The 18,764-nt window shown below is 38.6% G+C and overlaps 1 protein-coding gene across 1 annotated transcript in view; it reads right to left on the bottom strand.

Annotated features, from left to right (window-relative positions):
• Mib1 (mindbomb E3 ubiquitin protein ligase 1) overlaps positions 1–18,764 on the bottom strand; it is a 108,690-nt gene that overhangs the window by 6,397 nt on the left and 83,529 nt on the right. The window contains exons 13-19 of the mRNA XM_005355754.3: positions 18,231–18,363; positions 16,640–16,726; positions 15,197–15,358; positions 12,390–12,571; positions 10,039–10,231; positions 8,227–8,305; positions 4,181–4,294 (exon numbers count right to left, since the gene is read on the bottom strand). Of these exons, the coding sequence (XP_005355811.1) occupies positions 4,181–4,294; positions 8,227–8,305; positions 10,039–10,231; positions 12,390–12,571; positions 15,197–15,358; positions 16,640–16,726; positions 18,231–18,363 (950 nt within the window). The remainder of the gene's footprint in view (positions 1–4,180; positions 4,295–8,226; positions 8,306–10,038; positions 10,232–12,389; positions 12,572–15,196; positions 15,359–16,639; positions 16,727–18,230; positions 18,364–18,764) is intronic.

Raw genomic sequence — 18,764 nt, 5'->3', positions numbered from 1 at the left:
TGATATATTATATATATATATATAAATATAAATATATAATTTGCATTGGTATGGATCTTGGTTTATTGATACAATTTCAGGTCAATTTTTGTTACATGTATATATTTCTGCTCTTGATTAAGATATTGTAACTGTACAGTTCATTTAAAAATATAATGTATAATTAAGAAATATAGATTAATAATCATCAAGCTTCTAGTCATGTTAGTTAATTTTCTAGTTGGACAGATATGTAGTTCAGTTAGACAGGTATTCTTCAAATCTTTCAGAGACCTTCAGAATATGGCATTTGAATGTTTAAGAACTTAAGACTTTTCATGACACATCTGCTCTTGGTACCTCAAGAGAAAGATGGGCACTGAAGAGGCTCCTTATGGAGTTTGCTAGTCATTTGGGCAAGAAACTGCTCTTGCCTGGACTGCGTAACTGGACATGCAGGACCCACAAAGAAATGACTGCTAAATTTGCCTAAAGCTGAGACAGTCTTCAGGGTTCCTGCTTCATGAGAGAGCCTGCTAGACATTCTGCAGGACACAGAAGAATGTGATGGACAAACTGCCAGTATAGGTGGAACTGTCTTTGAAATTTCCTGCTTTGTGGAAAAGTCTGCTGGAAACTATGGGCCTGTGGGTTGAAGATGGATGCCCCAATGGTAAAGAAGAACTTTGGGTGACTGTCCAGGCAGAAAAAATGTCTCTGTCAATTCTAGAGTTTTAGAAGTTGCTTACAATGTACTTCCTGTTTACTTAGGTAATATCATATCCTTCTGGAGTCTTTGATGGAGTTGAAAAATTTATACTTATAGTTATCCTAGTAATGATAAATGATAAAGTAGATATAAATATTGTAGCTATAATTCTTATTTGATACCTGTTTTGTTATATGTAATTTTACTATGTTAAAGTTAAAACCTTCATTTTTATTTAAACAGAAAAGGCATGGTGATATGGGAGTCCCCTCTGTATACTGTGATTACCATTAATGAATAAAGAAACTGCTTTGGACCTACAGCAGGGCAGAACTTAGCTAGGCAAAGAAAACTAAGCTGAATGCTGGCAAAAAGGAAGGCAGAGTCAGAGAGCCACCATGGAGCCACCAGAGTCAGATATGCTGAAACTTTGCTAGTAAGCCACTGCCACGTGGCAATACATAGATTAATAGGAATGGGTTAAATTAAGATGTAAGAGTTAGCCAATAAGAAGCTAGGGCTAAGGGGCCAAGCAGTGTTTTAAATAATACAGTTTCTGTGTGATTATTTCAGGTCTAAGCTAGCTGGGCATCCAGGAACCAAACAAGCAGCCCCCTTACTACATATACATAATTAAAAAAAAAAAAGAAATAGAGAAAGTCTGAGATAGTAGCACATGATTGCTACTGCAACGTTCAGGAGACTCAAGGCAGGAATACTGCCATCACGTCAGTCTGGGCTACATAGCAAGACCTGGTCCAAAAAGAAAAAAAGAAAAAAATAGGCGAGGTAGGGAGAAAGAGGTTTGCAGTGACGAGAATTTCTGCATTTTAATTCCTCTGGCAAACATGCACACTCCTTTTCTCTGCTCACAGGCCACCGGAACCATAGCAAAGTAGCTACTACTGAAGTATTAACTAATCTCTTAGATGATTTTTCTTTAAAAAAAAAAAAAAGGATGTACTTTCCTTCCTTTTGCTCTTTTTTCTAGACAGGGCTCACTAGACAGGTTGTTCAAACTAGCCTTGAACTCACTATATAGGCAAAGCTGGTCATGAGCTCCTAATCCTCCCACCTCTACCTCCCAAGTATTTAGATAACAGGCAGCATCCACCATGCTAGATAATGATGATATTGATGACAATGATGATGAAAATGACAATGATTATTTGAATAAGGTCTTACTATGTAGTTCTGGCCTGGAATTCACAATATAGAGTATACAGGCTTTAAATTCAGAGACCTGCCTGCCTCTGACTCCCAGGTGCCAGGATTAAAAACATGTGTCACAGCAGATGCAGAGACCTACAGCCAAATATTAGGAGGAGGAGCTCAGGGGACTCTACCAAAGAGGTGAAGGAAGAACTGTAGGATCCAGACAACAGAGGACACCACAAGAACATGACTCACAGAATCAATTAAGCAGGGCTCAAAGGCTGCAGCAAGAATCACGGGGCCTGAATGGGTCTGAACTAGGTCCTTAGCATACATGGTATGAATGCTTAGCTTGATTTTTGTTGAACTAACAGTGGGAGTGGGGATGATGTGAATCTTTTGCCTGCTCTTGGGACCCTTTTCCTCCTGCTGGATTATTGTCCAGCCTTGATATGAGGGTGTGTGCCTAGTCTTGCTGTAACTTGCTATGCCCGTGCTCAGTTGTTATCCCAGGGAGAGCTGTTCTTTTCTGAAGGGAAACAGAAGAGATCTGGAAGAGAAGGGGAGGGGATTTGGAGGAGTGGAAGGAGGAAAAACTGCAGTTGAAATGCAATGTATGAGTGACTAAGTAAATAAAAATAAACAAACTAATAATTTTAAAAAGCATGTGCCACCACACACCCAGCTTAATTTTTGTTTATTTGTTTGTTTATTTTGAAGCAGTCTTACTCTGCTGCTCAGGCTGGCCTCAAATTCATGTTAATCCGCAGGTACTTGAGTAATGGAATTACAGGCATGATCCACCCAAGTCTGACCAACCCTCCTTTCTTTATGCCAAGATTCTATTGTTAAGAATAAAATTCAGAAGGCTATGATAAAAGGTCTTTGACTTTACATGACCTTCTCTGTACATTCTTGGCCTTTTATTTCAGGTACTACTTATACCTGGGAATTTTATTCTCTATTTGTGAAAAAGGTAAGAGCTTTGGTCAGAGGTGTGTGCAGCAATGTTTATGTTCATCTGTTTACAAAACATGTTTACAAACCAAGAATCAAAGAAACCATTATCCATCACCTGTACATAAACTGCAAGGTCCGCATAGGAGCCTATGTTTGAACGCTTGGTCATCAGGGAGTGGCACTACTTGAGAGGGATTAGGAGGTGTGGCCTTGTTGGAGAAAGTGTGTCACTGTGGGGGTGGGCTCTGAGGTTTCAAAAGCCCAAGCCAATCCCAATCTCTCTCTCTTCCTGCTGCCTGTGAATCTGGATATAGAATTCTGAATCACTTCTCCAGTATCATGTCTGCCTGCAGGCCACCATGCTCCCCACCATGACGATAATAAACTGCCCTCTCAAACTGTAAGTCAACCCCAATTAAATGCCTTCCTTTTAAGAGTTATAATGGTTGCTGGGTGTGGTGGCACATGTCTTTAATCCCAGCATTTGGGAGAAAGAGGAAGGAGGATTTGTGAGAGTTTGAGGCCAGCCTTGTCTACAGAATGAGGTCCAGGACAGCCAGATCTACAAAGAAAAATCCTATCGTGAGAAAAAAAAAAAGTTGTCATGGTCATGGTGTCCCTTCATAGCAAAAGAACACTGACCTAAAGAAAAATAAATAAATAAAACTTTAAACAGTTGTATTATGAAGCATTTGGAATAAAGTCCAGCAGGTGAGTGCCTGCTAAGCATGAGCAATGACTTGAATTTATCAGCACCATGACATAAAAGGGATAAATGGAAAGTTACCTTTCATCTTTCTACTTACTATTCCATACAATACATCCCACTTAATTGATCCTGTAAGCCTGCTATGTACAGGAACCAAATGAATACATTTGTAAACTGAAAAGAAAAAATAACTTGGAATTTGGTGCCCCAATTGGTAGAGTATATGCTTAATTAAGCTGACTCCAAAAATGGGTACACAAACACAGCCACTATATTTCAGCTTTAAAACAGAAAGCAAGTATTCTTTAAGAACATAAATGTTCTTCATATTACAAAGCCTCCAAAGTTTGGTGTTGGGCTGTCCTATAAGCCTAGCAACTTGAGTATGAGCCCTAGCACCCATGGAAAGGTTAAAGGAAGAGAACCAACTCCATAGAATTATCCTCTGATTTCCGTACGCATATGAAGGCTTTCATGTTCCCACATGCACACACACCTTTTGAAAGTCTATATAAGCATTCCACAAACTAAATAAAATGTAATTTTACATTCTTATAACAAACAAAAGCATCAAAAAGCTATACTTGCTCCTCTGTCAATCCAGCTCTTGTTTCACAGGGCAGTAACACAGTATAATTCTATGTAAAGATGGAAGAGAAGACACTCACAGACATCATCAGAGGGGTCCTCCGAACTCTTCCCACCACAGCACATGATGAAAGGCACCCTTCGTTCAACCACTGCCCGGCACTGCACACATTTTTTCATCAGGCTGGCACAGTCTGAAATGAGTAACACAGATGCTTCTTTAGCTACAACAGAAATAACACTGCCTTTTTCTGCTAATTTCTCTGTGAACCATATACTAAAGCAAATACTAAAGCAGTTATCTAAGATTTTAACTATAACAAGTTATAAACAAAAATCCTACCTCACTGTCATGTTATTAACCTAAGACTGAAAAATGTTTGCTGGAAAAAAGAACATATTATAAACACATTTTCTAACATAACCAAATAGTGATTTTTTTTTTAAGTAAATTTTTTTTTTGTTTTGTTGTTGTTTTTTCAAGACAGAGTTTCTCTGTAGCTTTGGGGCTTGTCCTGGAACTAGTTCTTGTAGAGCAGGTTGGCTTCAAACTCACAGAGTGCTGGGATTAAAGGTGTGAGCCAGCATCACCCGGCAATATTTCTAAATCTTAAGGTTTAGCCAGGAATGGTGGTATACAACTATAATCCTATTTCAAAAATCCAAAATAAAACCAATAAACAAACAAAAAATATCTTAAGATTTAGAAAATGGAGAGAAATACATTCAGTTAAAATTAGAACAATGACTGCCGTATCCAGGCTGTAAATATCTGAAGGGAGACAGTTATGGTGAACACTGCACACACTGTAAACACTGCACTCAGTCCCCTAAGAAAGGCTTTGCTATTTTTCCATTGGACTGAGATTCTGGGTCCTTGATATGGTAGTTCTAGGACAGCCAGAGCTGTTACACAGAGAAATCCTGTCTCAAAAACTAAAAATAAAAGATAAAAAGTCTCTGCAAGTGAAAAAGAAAGAAGGATAAAAAGAGAGAGAGAGCTAGGGAGAGGGAGAGAGAGAAGAAACTCTCTAGGCACAATGATAAGCTAAACTTTATCAAAACATGGAACCATGGGCATGGACAGGCTGGGGTACATCCTCCTAATGGAAGCACACTGGGTATGGAATCATTATCAAGCCTGATAACAAGGCTTGAACATAAATGGTCTCACTCTTGATAATGCAACATGCAGTAGGCAGGGACTAATAAATCTAGTTTGGGATTTGTCTTTAGTATGGGGCAAACTTCTTTTTTTAAAGGATAAATGTATCATATACTAATCAAATAACTTATCACAATTACACAAACTTTCTGTAACTGTTTAGTAATATTTTTGTACAAAAATATCATCAGCCTCTTCAAAAAGGATATAAACCTTCCTTTGGCTGGTGAAAGTACTTTATACTCCTCAAGAGTTCTCCTTGGCACCCTGAGGTGTGGGCACTGCGCTAATACTCTTGAGGAAAGGGCTGTTCACTTCAGCCACATCCAGGAGGTGGCTACGCACATGGTTAGAAGCTGGGCAGTGTGGTGCTCATACTCAGTTCCTGTACTTGGGAGGCAAAAGCAGGAGAACCAAAAGCTCAAGGTTAGCCTGGGCTACGAGTAATAACTGTCTCTAAACAAGATACTGTCTCCAAAAAAAAGTTTAGGGCCGGGGATGTGACTGAGGCAGAGAGCTTGCTAAAGAGCCAAGAGGCCATAGGTCTGATCCCTAGAATCATAAAAAACAAACAAACAAAAAAACATAGAAAACTCATATAAACTATGATTGTGCTGAAAGTTAAGTCATGGTGTATTTAAGAAGAGATTAAATGTCTAGTACAGAGTTAAAAGTTCAATAAAAACTAGTACATTATAAAGCAAAAATGTTAATGTTTTTGGAAATCGTTGGGGGAAAATAAAATATAAAGGCTCAAAAAACTGTGTAATCAATGTTAGTGGCTATAATTATCTGCCAAGGCTCACACAGTCAGTAATCTGGACTACAGTAGGTTAAGATCAACAAATCAATGCCCCAAAGTCTGTTCTTTTAAATGAGCTTTTGATTTGGTTTTGTTGGTTTTTTTGACACAGGGTTTCTCTATGTAGACAGAACTGGCTGTCCTGGAACTCACTCTGTAGACCAGATTGGTCTCCAACTTAAGAGACCTGCCTGTCCCTGCCTCCCAAATGCTGGGATTAAAGGTGTGCACCACCACTGCCCAGCTTTTAAATGAACTTTTATTGAATCATAGTTCAGTGGTTGTTTCTGGACTATGATAACAGCATTGGGCAGTTGGAAAATGAGGGGTTACTACAGAAGCCATGTGGTCTATAAAGCCAAAAACAAAAAAAGTTTGTCAACCTCTGGTCTACAAAAGTCTACTTAAGACCAAGAGACTGTCTTTCTGTGTTCTTCTGACAGGTGATGATAGCTGTTACACCAGGCCTTGGTAAATAGAAACATTTATTTGAGGTAGACTGCTAATTGAACAAACCCATGACCCTTTATTTAGTTGTCTAGTTGCCTATCAAGAATGAAACAAAAATTAAAACAAAAACACCAGTATTCAAGGGTCCTATAAGATGGCAAAGGGATAACGTTACCTGGAGGTCAAGCTTGACCATCTGAGTTTGAGCTCCAAAACCCACAGGGTGAAAGGAGAGAACCGCCTCTCTGAAGAGTCCTCTGACTTCCACACATGCACCATGTTGGGCACGCACACACATACATACACACACAACTTAGAGACATATACACAAATAAATAAATATAAAATGTAATTAATTTAACCCAACATTTATAAAAGGGAGGCACAGGGAATGGCACTAAGTTTAGGAGGTGTGACTTTGTTGGAGTAGGTGTGGACTTGTTGGAGGAAGTGTGTCACTGTGAAAGTGGGCTTTGTCGTCTCAGACGTGCTCAAGCCATGTCCATGTCCCAGTCTACTTCCTGTTGCCTGCTGATCAAGATGTAGGGCTCTCAGCTCCAGGACCATGTCTGCATGCATGCTACCATGTCCCACTATGATGATAATGGACTGAACTTCTGAAACTGTAAGCCACCCCATTAAATGTTTTCCCTTATAAAAGCTGTGGTAACAGTGTCTTTTCACAACAATAAAAATCCTAAGATAGGCATCTAAACCAATAAGATTACCATATAATCTGCATGATATTCTAGTCAGCAAAATAAAACCAAGTATTTGTTAACTAACCTATTTTATAATATAAAGTAGTATTTAAACAAGGTATTAAACTTGAGATCTTTCACTAATAAGTAAATAGAACCCCCCCATAAAAATAAAAGTAAAGGAAAGAGAATTTCAAATCCTGTAAGATTCAAGAAGAATATAAAAAGCCAAGGCCTTCAAAACAATGGGCCTAAGAGACTTAAAAGCAGTGTTTCTCAACCTGTGGGTCAAGACTCCTTTGGGACCCAAATAACCATTTCACAGTGGCTGCATATCGAATACTTACATTGCAACTAGTAACAGTAGAAAAATTAAAGTTATAAGTAACAATGAAGTAATTTAGTGGTTGGGGTCACCACAACATAAGGAACTGTGTTAAAGGGTCTCAGCAGAAGGTTGAGAACAACTGCTCTAAAGCATTAGACAAGCTTCAAAGATGTCTGTCCAAAGAACAGACTCCTTAAACTTCTCCTGACGTAACAGTTCACAGAACAAAATTATAGCCCCCAACAACAGAAGCTGTGAGAGCCTGAGGAGTCCAGCAGGCACAGGACAGGTAATGTTACGATGAAGACAAATGAAGATGCGCCAAAGTTATGCGCAAAAAAAGATGGACTAGATGTTCTAGGAGGTTTATAAATAGGGTTCCACTGTGTGTGAAAGAGAGATCCTTTTGTGGTAATATAATTGAAATTAAAAAAATTCAGCCTGATAGAACACAGAATTTCAGTATTCAAATTACTCAGTATACTCTATTACTCTAAAGTATAGACCAAAATGGTACTAAATCCTTGTCCAGATTTTCTGTAGGGGGTTATCCAATAAATAAACAAGCACGCACACGCACACACACACATGAGCACACACACACACAATCAACGACGTAATTTTTCACTTCACTCTTATTTTTATGACACTGGGGAGGTTCCCAATAAGCTACTACTTACTCTCACAAGCACACATGTGTCCACAAGGTTGAAAGAGAACAGCTGCTTTCTTGTCAGAGCACACCACACATTCTTCAATCTACAGCAAAAGAAAACAAAACCAGCAGAGTGAACACTGCAGAGAAAGCATGTCCACCTAGCAGCTGACCACCCCAGTGTACTCTGGGGTATACTCAGTGTACCCCAGTGTGCTCTGCCCTCCTGGCTGCTCAATCTCACATCCTTAGGTGCCCTAGCTTAACATGCACTCTTTCTGCTGCTCCCTCCCTCCTAACACATATAAAGACTCCATTTAATCTGAGGCCAGGGATAATGAGCTAAATGTTAATTTTCCTTTTTTTCTTCCAAAAACTTTAAGGAAATCTTAATAAACAAGTATTAAAACAAATGGTTATGAGAAGACTAATAACAACAAAACCTTACCCAGAGTAGTAAATTGCTAAAAGTGCAAGAGAGGTGCCTATGTTACCTCAATCTAGGGAATTCTCCATTAAAGACCCCATTTTGGGACCTGGTCAATTCCCATGTTGCTTGAAGCCCAAAGCTTTTAGGTTATTCCTCACCCTTATCCTAAAGTCTTCTACAACCTACTCATAATTTCCATTTGACCTCATCTACAAAATACATTTTGTCATGTACTGCAACAACCGTGACTGACTCCCCTTTCCCTGCAGCTCACACCACTGCCCTTAGTTTCCCATTTGTTTTCCAGCATAGCTACATATAGCTTTCTTTTATTTAGTATTATTGTCCAGAAATGGCCACTTCGCACCCATCACTAACCACTGTCTTCTTGCTTGCTTTAGTAAAGGTTTACTCTCCAGCCCAAGCCTCAGGGATGTACATGGAGCGCGTATACTTGGCACTAGTCTAGTGCAGTAAAATCTGGTTGGTCTCTGATATTCCTGAACTCAAAAGCTACCTCCAATACTAATAACTTACTTAATATTTGTACAAGTTTAAAATATTAGAGCAAATTATCTAACAATCTCCTACTTGAAAGACAAGTCTAAGCACAAAATTTCCCCTTATGCTTACTTCCTCAGGTTCTACTCTCATGAATGGAACAACTGAATAAAGCATTTTGCTCTGAGCAGAGGACGGCCTCCAAGCCTCTAGTAGTATTAACAAAGTCACACTTTCAACATTGATTATTAGCACTTAAAATAAAAACTTTTATTTCCTAATTCAACAAAAAGTTTGTACTAATTTGAAATGTATTTATATTTCCCAAATAACTGAACAATCCAAACAATTCGTCTAAAAATAGCCTTTCTTCTAAATACTGGTTTTAGAATTTTTCTTCAATGAAGCTGCTGATTCCTCTTTAATCAGTTGGGGTCACTATTTTCCTATGGTCAAAGGCTCTGCTAATAACCCAGGAAATGTACTGAGTTCGTTAGAAGTCTCGTTTTGTTAAATTTTCTACAAATTTAAAAACTACATAGTATAAAATACAAAACAGAACTCAATGTATCTAAGTTTTAGAGGGCTTTGAAAGAAAAATAGTAACTATTTTTTAAGTACTATACTTTAGATGTAAAGAAGGAAATATAAGCTAAAAAAAATCTAGAGTTAAAATCCATGGATGGTTTTGTGATAATAATGAACATGGCAAAGTATTATCAATAAGGGTAAACCAGAAATCAACTCGGAAAATCTGAACTGGTCACTTTAAATGTATAAATCACATATTACGGTATTTAACTCATTTGTAAGAACAAAGTGAAATAACTACCACATAGTCTAACATATGTTATGGTAATCACAGAACTCAACAGCAGATAGAGCAACACATCACAGACTCATTACCTTTGTCCTGGACTGAACCTGCTCTTTACAGATGAGGCATTTCTTGACACGTGGGGAACACAAAGAACAAGTCGCAATGTGTCCACAGGGACCAAAAAGAGTATCTCTCTTCATGTCTGAGCACACCATACATTCCTCCAAGGTTTCAGAGTCATTGCTAATCATAGAAGGACTCCGAGAACCCACTTGGCCACTAATAAAACAAAGTATGTCAAATCAAGCCTATCCAAATACTCTAAAAAGTTTATTTTTTTTAACAACCTAAGTGTCATTGTACACGTAAAAAAACAGATTATATTAAATATCAAATGTCAACAGCATTATATAAAACCTTTCTTCTATTTCCTTTTCTATTCATATTTGCTCATTTTCACATCTCTACTGCTCAAAAAGGTACTAAATGCTTGAGCTTTCTTAAACTTATAAACCTCTCTGCACCTTTACACATTCTTCTAGTACCAGTCGATCTTCAAATTAAATGAAGACTCAATGAACAAGGTTGAACTTCTAATAAACAGCTAAAAACACCAGCAAAAACTAATTTAATGAGCCAGGCTGGTCTACATGGTGGGTTTAGTCAGACAGTCAGAGGAACAGACTAAGCTTCTGTCTCAAAATAAACAAAACAAAAAGCTAATATAAGTAAAATTTAATTTAGAACATTTTCTATCCCAGGAATAAAACAGAAGCCTTGATTAGCATCGTATTGTGGTGTCAACTAGGACAGCACCACCAGAGTTCACAAAGGAAAACATCGTATTGTGGTGTCAACTAGGACAGCACCACCAGAGTTCACCAGGAAAACACACACAGTGAGACACTCCGGCTGCTGTCCTGACAGTCCACTGAGTGTGTTGTTTAGAAGGATAAAATTACACTACAGAAAGGTAGACTACATAGCATAAATATGCAAAAAAGGCAGGAAAATGCATGTATGTATAACTAATACAGCTATGGAAAGTAAACACGGGTTCCAAGAACTTAGGAATGCACATAACGGTTCCACTGTTCAAAATCATGACTGCAGTAATTAAAGTACCTATTTCTAAATGCATTTATACTCTGGTAATAAAATTTTAAGTTTTTTAAAGATATACTTAAAATATATATATACATTAAAGTATTTATATTGGGCTCAATAGTTAGCATGGGCTCCTAGTTCAATCATTTATATTAAAAAAAAAAAAGAGAGAGAGAGCTGGAAAGATGCCCCAGAAATTAAGAGAATATACCATTTTTTTCAGAGAACCCAAGTTCAGTTTCCAGCATCCACATTGGATGGTTTATAATCTCCCACAACTCCAGCTGCAGGCGGATCTGAAACCTCTGCCTCCATAGACAGAGACATAATTGAAAGGAATCTTTAAAATATATTCTTCAATAACCTCTCTCTCTATGTATATGTAACAGCAAGTAGTGTGCCACCAACACCTCGCCAACCACTACTTGGCTATTCTATGTACAATTTAACAGAGGCGAGAAAACACCAAAGAAGAGAGAGAGCTACCAATATAGTCAGTAATAAGAAGTATAAAGGTCAAAAATATTTTCATACCATTGTTTGTATTAAAAAACAGATGTGGCTGGGTGGTGGTGGCACACATCTTTAATCCCAGCACGTGGAAGGCAGAGACAGGTAGATCTGTGTGAGTTTCAGGACAGCCAGGGTTGTTACACAGGAAAAACCTTGTCTCGAAAGAAACAAACAAACAAACAACAAAAATAAACAAACAAAAACAGAGATGCATAATTTTTGCATGACTATCTCGGTAAAGAAAATATTTACACCAGACATTTTCATTAAAACAACTGACATACTTAACTGTCAGAAAAATAGGGATATGTGAAAGGATCATCTTCAGGAAAAATGCTACAACCCATAGGCTGACTGGCTCACTTGTACATTCTTTTAACCCTTCATTGCTGATAACTGTTTCCAAGCTCCTGTTGCAAAGTGCTAGAATTCTTACGAACTTTCAATGAGAGTAAACTGTCCTGTGGTAAAATGTCTAGAGGATTATCATAGAAAAATACTGTAACAATCAAAGCATTTAGTGAGGCTTTTCCTAGTAAGGTTTTTCCTTATAAATTCCCAGAGCACATAGGATTCATAGGAGATTAAGCTAGTTTAGAAAAGCTTTTTAAGTTTATCATGCATAAAGTGATATACATAACGTGGGGAATGCAACATGGAATGAGACATAGGTCACAGAGGAAATGCTTTCAAGTGCAGCCCAAAGACCTAAGAACTGCAGAGATTTGGACACCTGCAAGTCCCAGGACCTCCCTTAGGAGTTACACGGCACCTTATGAGTAGAACATTCGGTTACATGATGAAAAAGACTACAAACCTGACTTTTTCCTTATGACATTTTGCCAGCGCTTTGCAGAGACTTGGGTCAGGACAGAGATCCAGTGGTGATTGACCCTTCTTATTTCGAATGCTGAGGTCGGCACCATTGGCTGCCAAGAAACAGGCAATAGATGCTGCACTCTTCTTTTCTGCCCCCTGGGTACCAAGTCCCATTATTAACTGAAATCAAATAAAGAGTCATGACGTTCCCTTAGGAAAATCTGCCATCAATTATCACTAACAATATGTGTGTGTGTTTCAGTCCTAATGTGAACTCATCTCTCCCCACCCCCATGTTCCTTGATTTTCCACATTTGAGAACTGGCTCTGCAGTGTACAAGTGGACCAAAGTGGTTAAACCCAGTTGGATACCTGCCTCCTACGTGACTGATTCAGAGACAGACACAGACCCAAAGTTAGGTCGATTAAGGCTGAGAAACTCAAGTGCAGGTTCTGGCTGAGAAGAAACTACTTTTGTTCCTATTCAGTGTTACTCTGGAGCTGCTACCAATTAACTCTCTGAATCAAGGCAAAACTTAGTGAGATGAATCAGCATCTGATTGTGTTATCTGAAATTGTTAAAAATCACTATCAAGATCCACTAAGCATCCATAATGAGCCATGCACTGTTTCAAGTACTTTTATGATCTTCTACAACAGCCTACGGAAAGAAGGCTTTTCTCCATCTTAAATGATGATCAAGAAAGAAGGCACAAAGGAGTTAGTAACATATACCCAAGCCATGCAAGACAAAAATTCACAAACATTTTGCCCTCAGATTCATTTATACTTTTCAAGATGGTAATAAAATTCATTTGGAAGTATAAAGGCTTAAAATAGCCAAACAATAAAAAAAAAAATTGAGGACATCCATTCACTAATTTCAGCATGAGCAAACGCTGAATCCCAAAGCTACAAGACATTTGAGCAGGCATCCCAAGGCTAAGAACATGGACCAAAAGAACAAGACGGTGTATGCAAAAGGAGGCGTCCACAGATAGCTAGCTGATCTTGGATAAAGGCAGCAGACATTCAATTAGAAAAAGAGACTACTCAACAAATGGCGCAGGGACAGCTGGACATCAACCAGTGAGTGACAAATGAACTCTGATCTATGCCATACTCTAAATAAAGGTTCACTTGAACAGTGAACTTAAAGCAAGAGCTCAAACTTATAAGCTTCTATATAGCATAAAACAACAAAAAAAATGTAAGTAACCTTCATTTGGACAAAATTTTCTTAGGATACATAAACCATACATAATAATATTTAAGAAAGACATTCTGCTCTGGGCTGGAGAAATGGTTCAGTGGTTAAGAGCACTGGCTACTCTTTCAGAGGACTTGGTTCAATTCCCAGCATTCACATGGCAGCTCACACATGTTGTCTGTAACTCTAGTTCTAGGGCTTCTGATACTCTCCATACAGACATACAGGCAAGCAACTCACCCCAATGCACTTAAAACAAAAATAAGTAAGTCATTAAAAAGGACATTCCATTCTTCTAAGAACATTGTCAAAAATCAGTCATGGTGCTCATATACATAATCCCAGCCACTCAAAAGTCAGGCAGGAGGATCAAGAGTTTGAGGACAACTGGGCAAGACAGTGAAACCTCATCATAAAACACTACTGCCAAAAGAAGGACAGAAACATGCATGTGAGCACAACTCCCTTCTTGACATCCTTGGCACTGCTGACAAGGAAGACATCACCAGACATTAGACTTCCAAGCCCATCTTGATTTAGAGAAGCATCTTGGGGAAACACTAGATCAAATGGAGCCCCATCTCTTACAACTTTCTAAGAATGAAAAACAGTTTTTGGAGAACATAAAAAAGATCAAATGTCCATTCTGGACCTCCTTAACTGCGGAAGACCGAGGGTGCAGACATACCAGTCATTATACACAGAACTGCTGTATCTGCACTTAAGACTTTCTCTGTACTTAGAGATATAGTGTTCCTCCAGTGCCTAGAAACATATGGTAGGTAATTATACAGGGAAACTTTTGTTTTGTTTGAGCTAGGGTCTCACTCACCCCTAGACTGACAGGGAACTCACTATATAGTATATGCTGGTCACAAATCCTGCCTTAGCCTCCTAAGTGGGGGATTACAATCAAGGTCTAGTTCTTGACTATGCTATCATTTCTATACAAAAACAATAAATACTAAATTATGTTCATTGCTATACCAAAGCATTGTATTACAATTATTATCTTCCACTGTCACCACCACACCCAAAGACAAAGAGGAGGCAGCAGTAGGGGCAGTGGCAACACAAATCATAGATCAGAAGAAAATATGTACATATCACATACTGATATCTCCTTTTCATATTATAGAAATAATTCTTGAAATAATTAGAAGAAAACAAAAGACATTGGAAGTGGGAGAGAGCTGCCCTGGCATGCATGAGGCCTTGGGATCAACCCTAACACCTCAAAAAAATAAAAACCAAAAGAAAAGAAAGAATTCAAAATTTATAACGAGAAAGATTTGAGCAGATAGCTCTTCAAATACATGCGGTGTTGATCAAATGAAATGCTGGTCAAAATGAACAAGCATTAAGGGACTTCAAATTCAAATCATAACAAACACCCACTCTACCCTATTTGTAAAGCTGAAGTTAGAAAGAACCAAACTTTTGATAAGATGTAGAACAAAATGCACTTCGTAGTGATCAGTAGTGTTGAAGTTTTGTAAACCCAAGTACAATTCTGATAAAATGTTTTATCCAACGCAGATCAGATAAGAATTAAATGCTTTCAAAGGTAGCGAGGGAACATTATCTTTACTCACTGTGTTTTTTGATGGCTCCCAGGCAGCATCTACTTTCCCCACATCTTGCATGTCTTGTAGCTGGCGTAGCTGAGACAAAGTATGATGCCTTAAAGCCTCATGTAAAGGGGTATCTCCATCCTTATCCTGAATGTCTAGCTTAGCACCTGCACGGACCAAAAGCTGAGAGAGGGAAAGATGCCTCATTTGGATAATGTCTACACCTATAAGAAACTATAGTAAATCTACAGTAACAGCTCGAAATTTCAAGAAACAATTAATGTAAACATTGTTTGCTAAAATCTAACCACTTAGCAAAATGAGTTACTGCCTATCTCATTATGTGACTTGTGCAGCAACCTGTAAGCTCACTTTAGACTTTCCTTATGGTGTTTTGACAATCTTCCTAATCCTTTCTACAAATACCATCAAAGAGCTCTAAACAATAGCATCCAAAGAAACTAACCTTACTCTATAGTCTTACTTGTCTTGGCAAATCATACCTTGTCTATTTTCTTGTTCTAAAAAGTTATGTAAAATATCATTCTAGAACATATTTTTCAAAATTGATAAGTATCAGGACAACCTGGAAGGCTTGCATAACCAGGAATTTACACACCATTGTTGGCTAGTTTTCTGTCAACCGGACTGAATTTGGAATCACCCAGGAGCATACCCGAGAAAGTTTCTAGAGAGATTTAACTGAGAAGGACAGACCCACAATAAATGTGGGTGATACCTTGCAATGGTCTGGAGCTCCACACTAAATAGAAAGGGGAGAGGGAGACACTGAACTGAGCATCAGCATTCAACTCTTCTTGCTGACTGGGGACACACCGTGACCAGCTGCTGCCTCGTTCCTATTCCTGCCATGACAGCCTGCACCATTTCAGACTGTGGGCCAAAAGAAACCCTTCCTTAAGTTGCTTTTGCCCCTATTTTGTCAAAGCAAAGAGAAAAGCTAGTAATAAAGAACCCCTCCCAGGGTCCAGTCCCGCTGGCCTGGGGCAGAGTACAAGAATAAACTTCCCTGCACATTTCCAGGAGACACTGTGGTAGCTACTTCAGTCTCCAAACTTTTAAGAGTCACTGCTCCATAAGACCATGTAAACAAATACTTTTTTCGGGTATTTTGTTTGATATCACCAGATTAGTAAACTAAAAATATATAGCTCAATTTCCCATTTGAAGCAGCAAGTTCCCAGACAAAGCTTTTAATTTTACTGTTAACTACACACATTAAGAGGGATGTCAATTATTCAAATTGTTACTTTAAATTTTTCTCACTAACGTTATGAGGATTCAGCAGTCTAAGAATAATATGATGAAGACTCTGAACTAGATACTAATCCCTTACCCTAAAGTCTTAAGTTCTTGAATATGTCACTTTAAGAAGTGGAACACTGTATCATGTTTTCACAAGGCTCTAAACATGAGTACGGTTAACAAGAAAAAATACTTTACCCTAACAATCTGGGTGTGCTGCCGTTCAACAGCAAGGTGTAGGGCTGTTTGCTGGTTCACATTCTGGATATCCAGGTTTGCATTTCCCTAACAATGAATACATTTAAAATGGTTACTGCTGGGCAACATTAAAGAACAAGAAAACTGTTAGCAACTCCCAAGGAACAGACAGCACTGCTGACTAGTTTCCTCCTTGGAAGCTGTCCTCAGACTCTTTTCACATGGACACTGACAACAGACAGACAGCAAACTACAAGTGGAACAGCTGGGGTAAGGATTTCCTTTACAGTAACTATCTCAAGCCAGCTCACGGACGAAGCACACTGTGGAGCTGAGCATGATTCTCTTTCAATATCCATGGAGAGAGCAATTCCTACAAACTGTAAATACCTCTGAAAAGCAATGGTGTCTCCATATAGAATTCAGAGTTATTTTAGTGACTGGTCAGTTCACTTTCTCATTCAGTGAGAAGGTACAAAGGGAAAGAAGGAAGTCCTCCAGGCTCAGAAGAGCCCACCAGCCAACTGTCTCTGAAAGCCACCAATACCCACAGAAGGGAAAGGACCTAAGGACAAATTAACTGATTTTGAATCCAAGGCACTTTTGGCTTAACCTCTGCCACTTTTAAACCACTTTTGTAAGCATTTCACCATTTAGCCCTTTTCTTCGGTTCCTTGATGGTGTGAAAGTATAACCTATGTCACAGGGCTTATGTTAAGATTAAGAAATAACAGCACAAAAATTTGCTTAGCATAATGCCTGGCACAGCAAATCAAAATTAAGAACAGAATCAAAGCTTCAAAAGATACACCTGAACTACTAGGTTTCCAATAAATAAATAATTAGTTTGTTTTCTGTGTGAAGGTGTCAAGAGTCCCTGAAACTGGAGTCACAGACAGTTGTGAGCTGCCATGTGAGTGCTGGGAATGAACTCAGGTCCTCTAGAAGAGAAGCCAGTGCTCTAAGTGCGGAGCCATCTGCAGCCCCCCTAAACTGTTAGGTCTTAAAACCAGCCTAATCACAAGTCTGAAACTCTAGTATGTTATGCCATATTCTGAAAGACACACATTTCTGGTTTGTTTTTATTATATGTATTTGTGTCTGACTGGTCATGAGGTATCACTGTTAGCTCATCCTGTTATGCCTATTTAAATGTGAAAACTGGGGAGAGTATAAGCCAGTGTTGGAGAAAGGCTGGCAAGATGCAGCCAAGTCTGCAGTCCTGAGTTTGATCTCCAAGACCTCCATAATGGAAGGACGGAATCATTTCCTGACTGTCTTTTGACCTCTACACTTGTGCTACACCGCAAGGGGTTGGGGGTAGAGAGCCAGTGTTAGGCAGAGACGCATACCTGCAATGCCAGCACTCAGAGGCTGAGGCAGGATAATGAGTTTTAGCTAAGCCAGGGCTACACAGCAAGACTGTTATATGCAAACAAACAAAAATAATCAACGTTAAAAGGCAGAGAATACATTGCTTCGGTTTTCATCATCATGTGGGTTTTATTGCAGCCTATTAAAGTCCACTTGGTAAAATGAACGAAAGAATTAGAATGCTCTACGTCTGTTAAAACATAGCTGCCTCTCCTACCTGATGCACCAACAATTCAGCAACTTCCACATGATTATTCAGAGCAGCCAGGTGCAAGGCAGTATAACCATCATCTTTCTTCTCATCCACAATCCATGGTCTTGGTAATTTTGAGAGTAAAACACGCATTGCACTGCAAGGCAAATTCACATTATCTTTACATTTACATAGTATGAATTTCATTTTCTTCAGAAAAATATTCAAAAGAAATCCTGTTATCAAATGATGAGGCTCTTTTTTTCTTAAAACAAAAAAAAAAATCATGTCCCTACAGAGAGACAGAAATTGTTGTTATCATTCCCAATGTTTATTTAGCTTTTTGATATTTGAGAGCTAAACAAAGAATCCTCATTTGCCAAATAGAGCACAGAACATAAATGCTACAGAGGCAACTTTTCCTCACAAAAATATACGAAAAACTCATGAAGGTGTCACCCTCTAAAGTGGACCTGGAACCTCATGGAGCTCAGAACGCAAAGGCCTCTGATGGCAGTTTATGAATGCCATGGAGCAAGTTCAAAGAGTCTAAGAATA

Source organism: Microtus ochrogaster, chromosome 18 (assembly GCF_000317375.1).
Source record: "Microtus ochrogaster isolate Prairie Vole_2 chromosome 18, MicOch1.0, whole genome shotgun sequence".
NCBI lineage: Eukaryota > Metazoa > Chordata > Mammalia > Rodentia > Cricetidae > Microtus > Microtus ochrogaster.
Note: the sequence above shows the minus strand (reverse complement) of the source record. Positions and strands in the feature narration are given on the sequence as shown.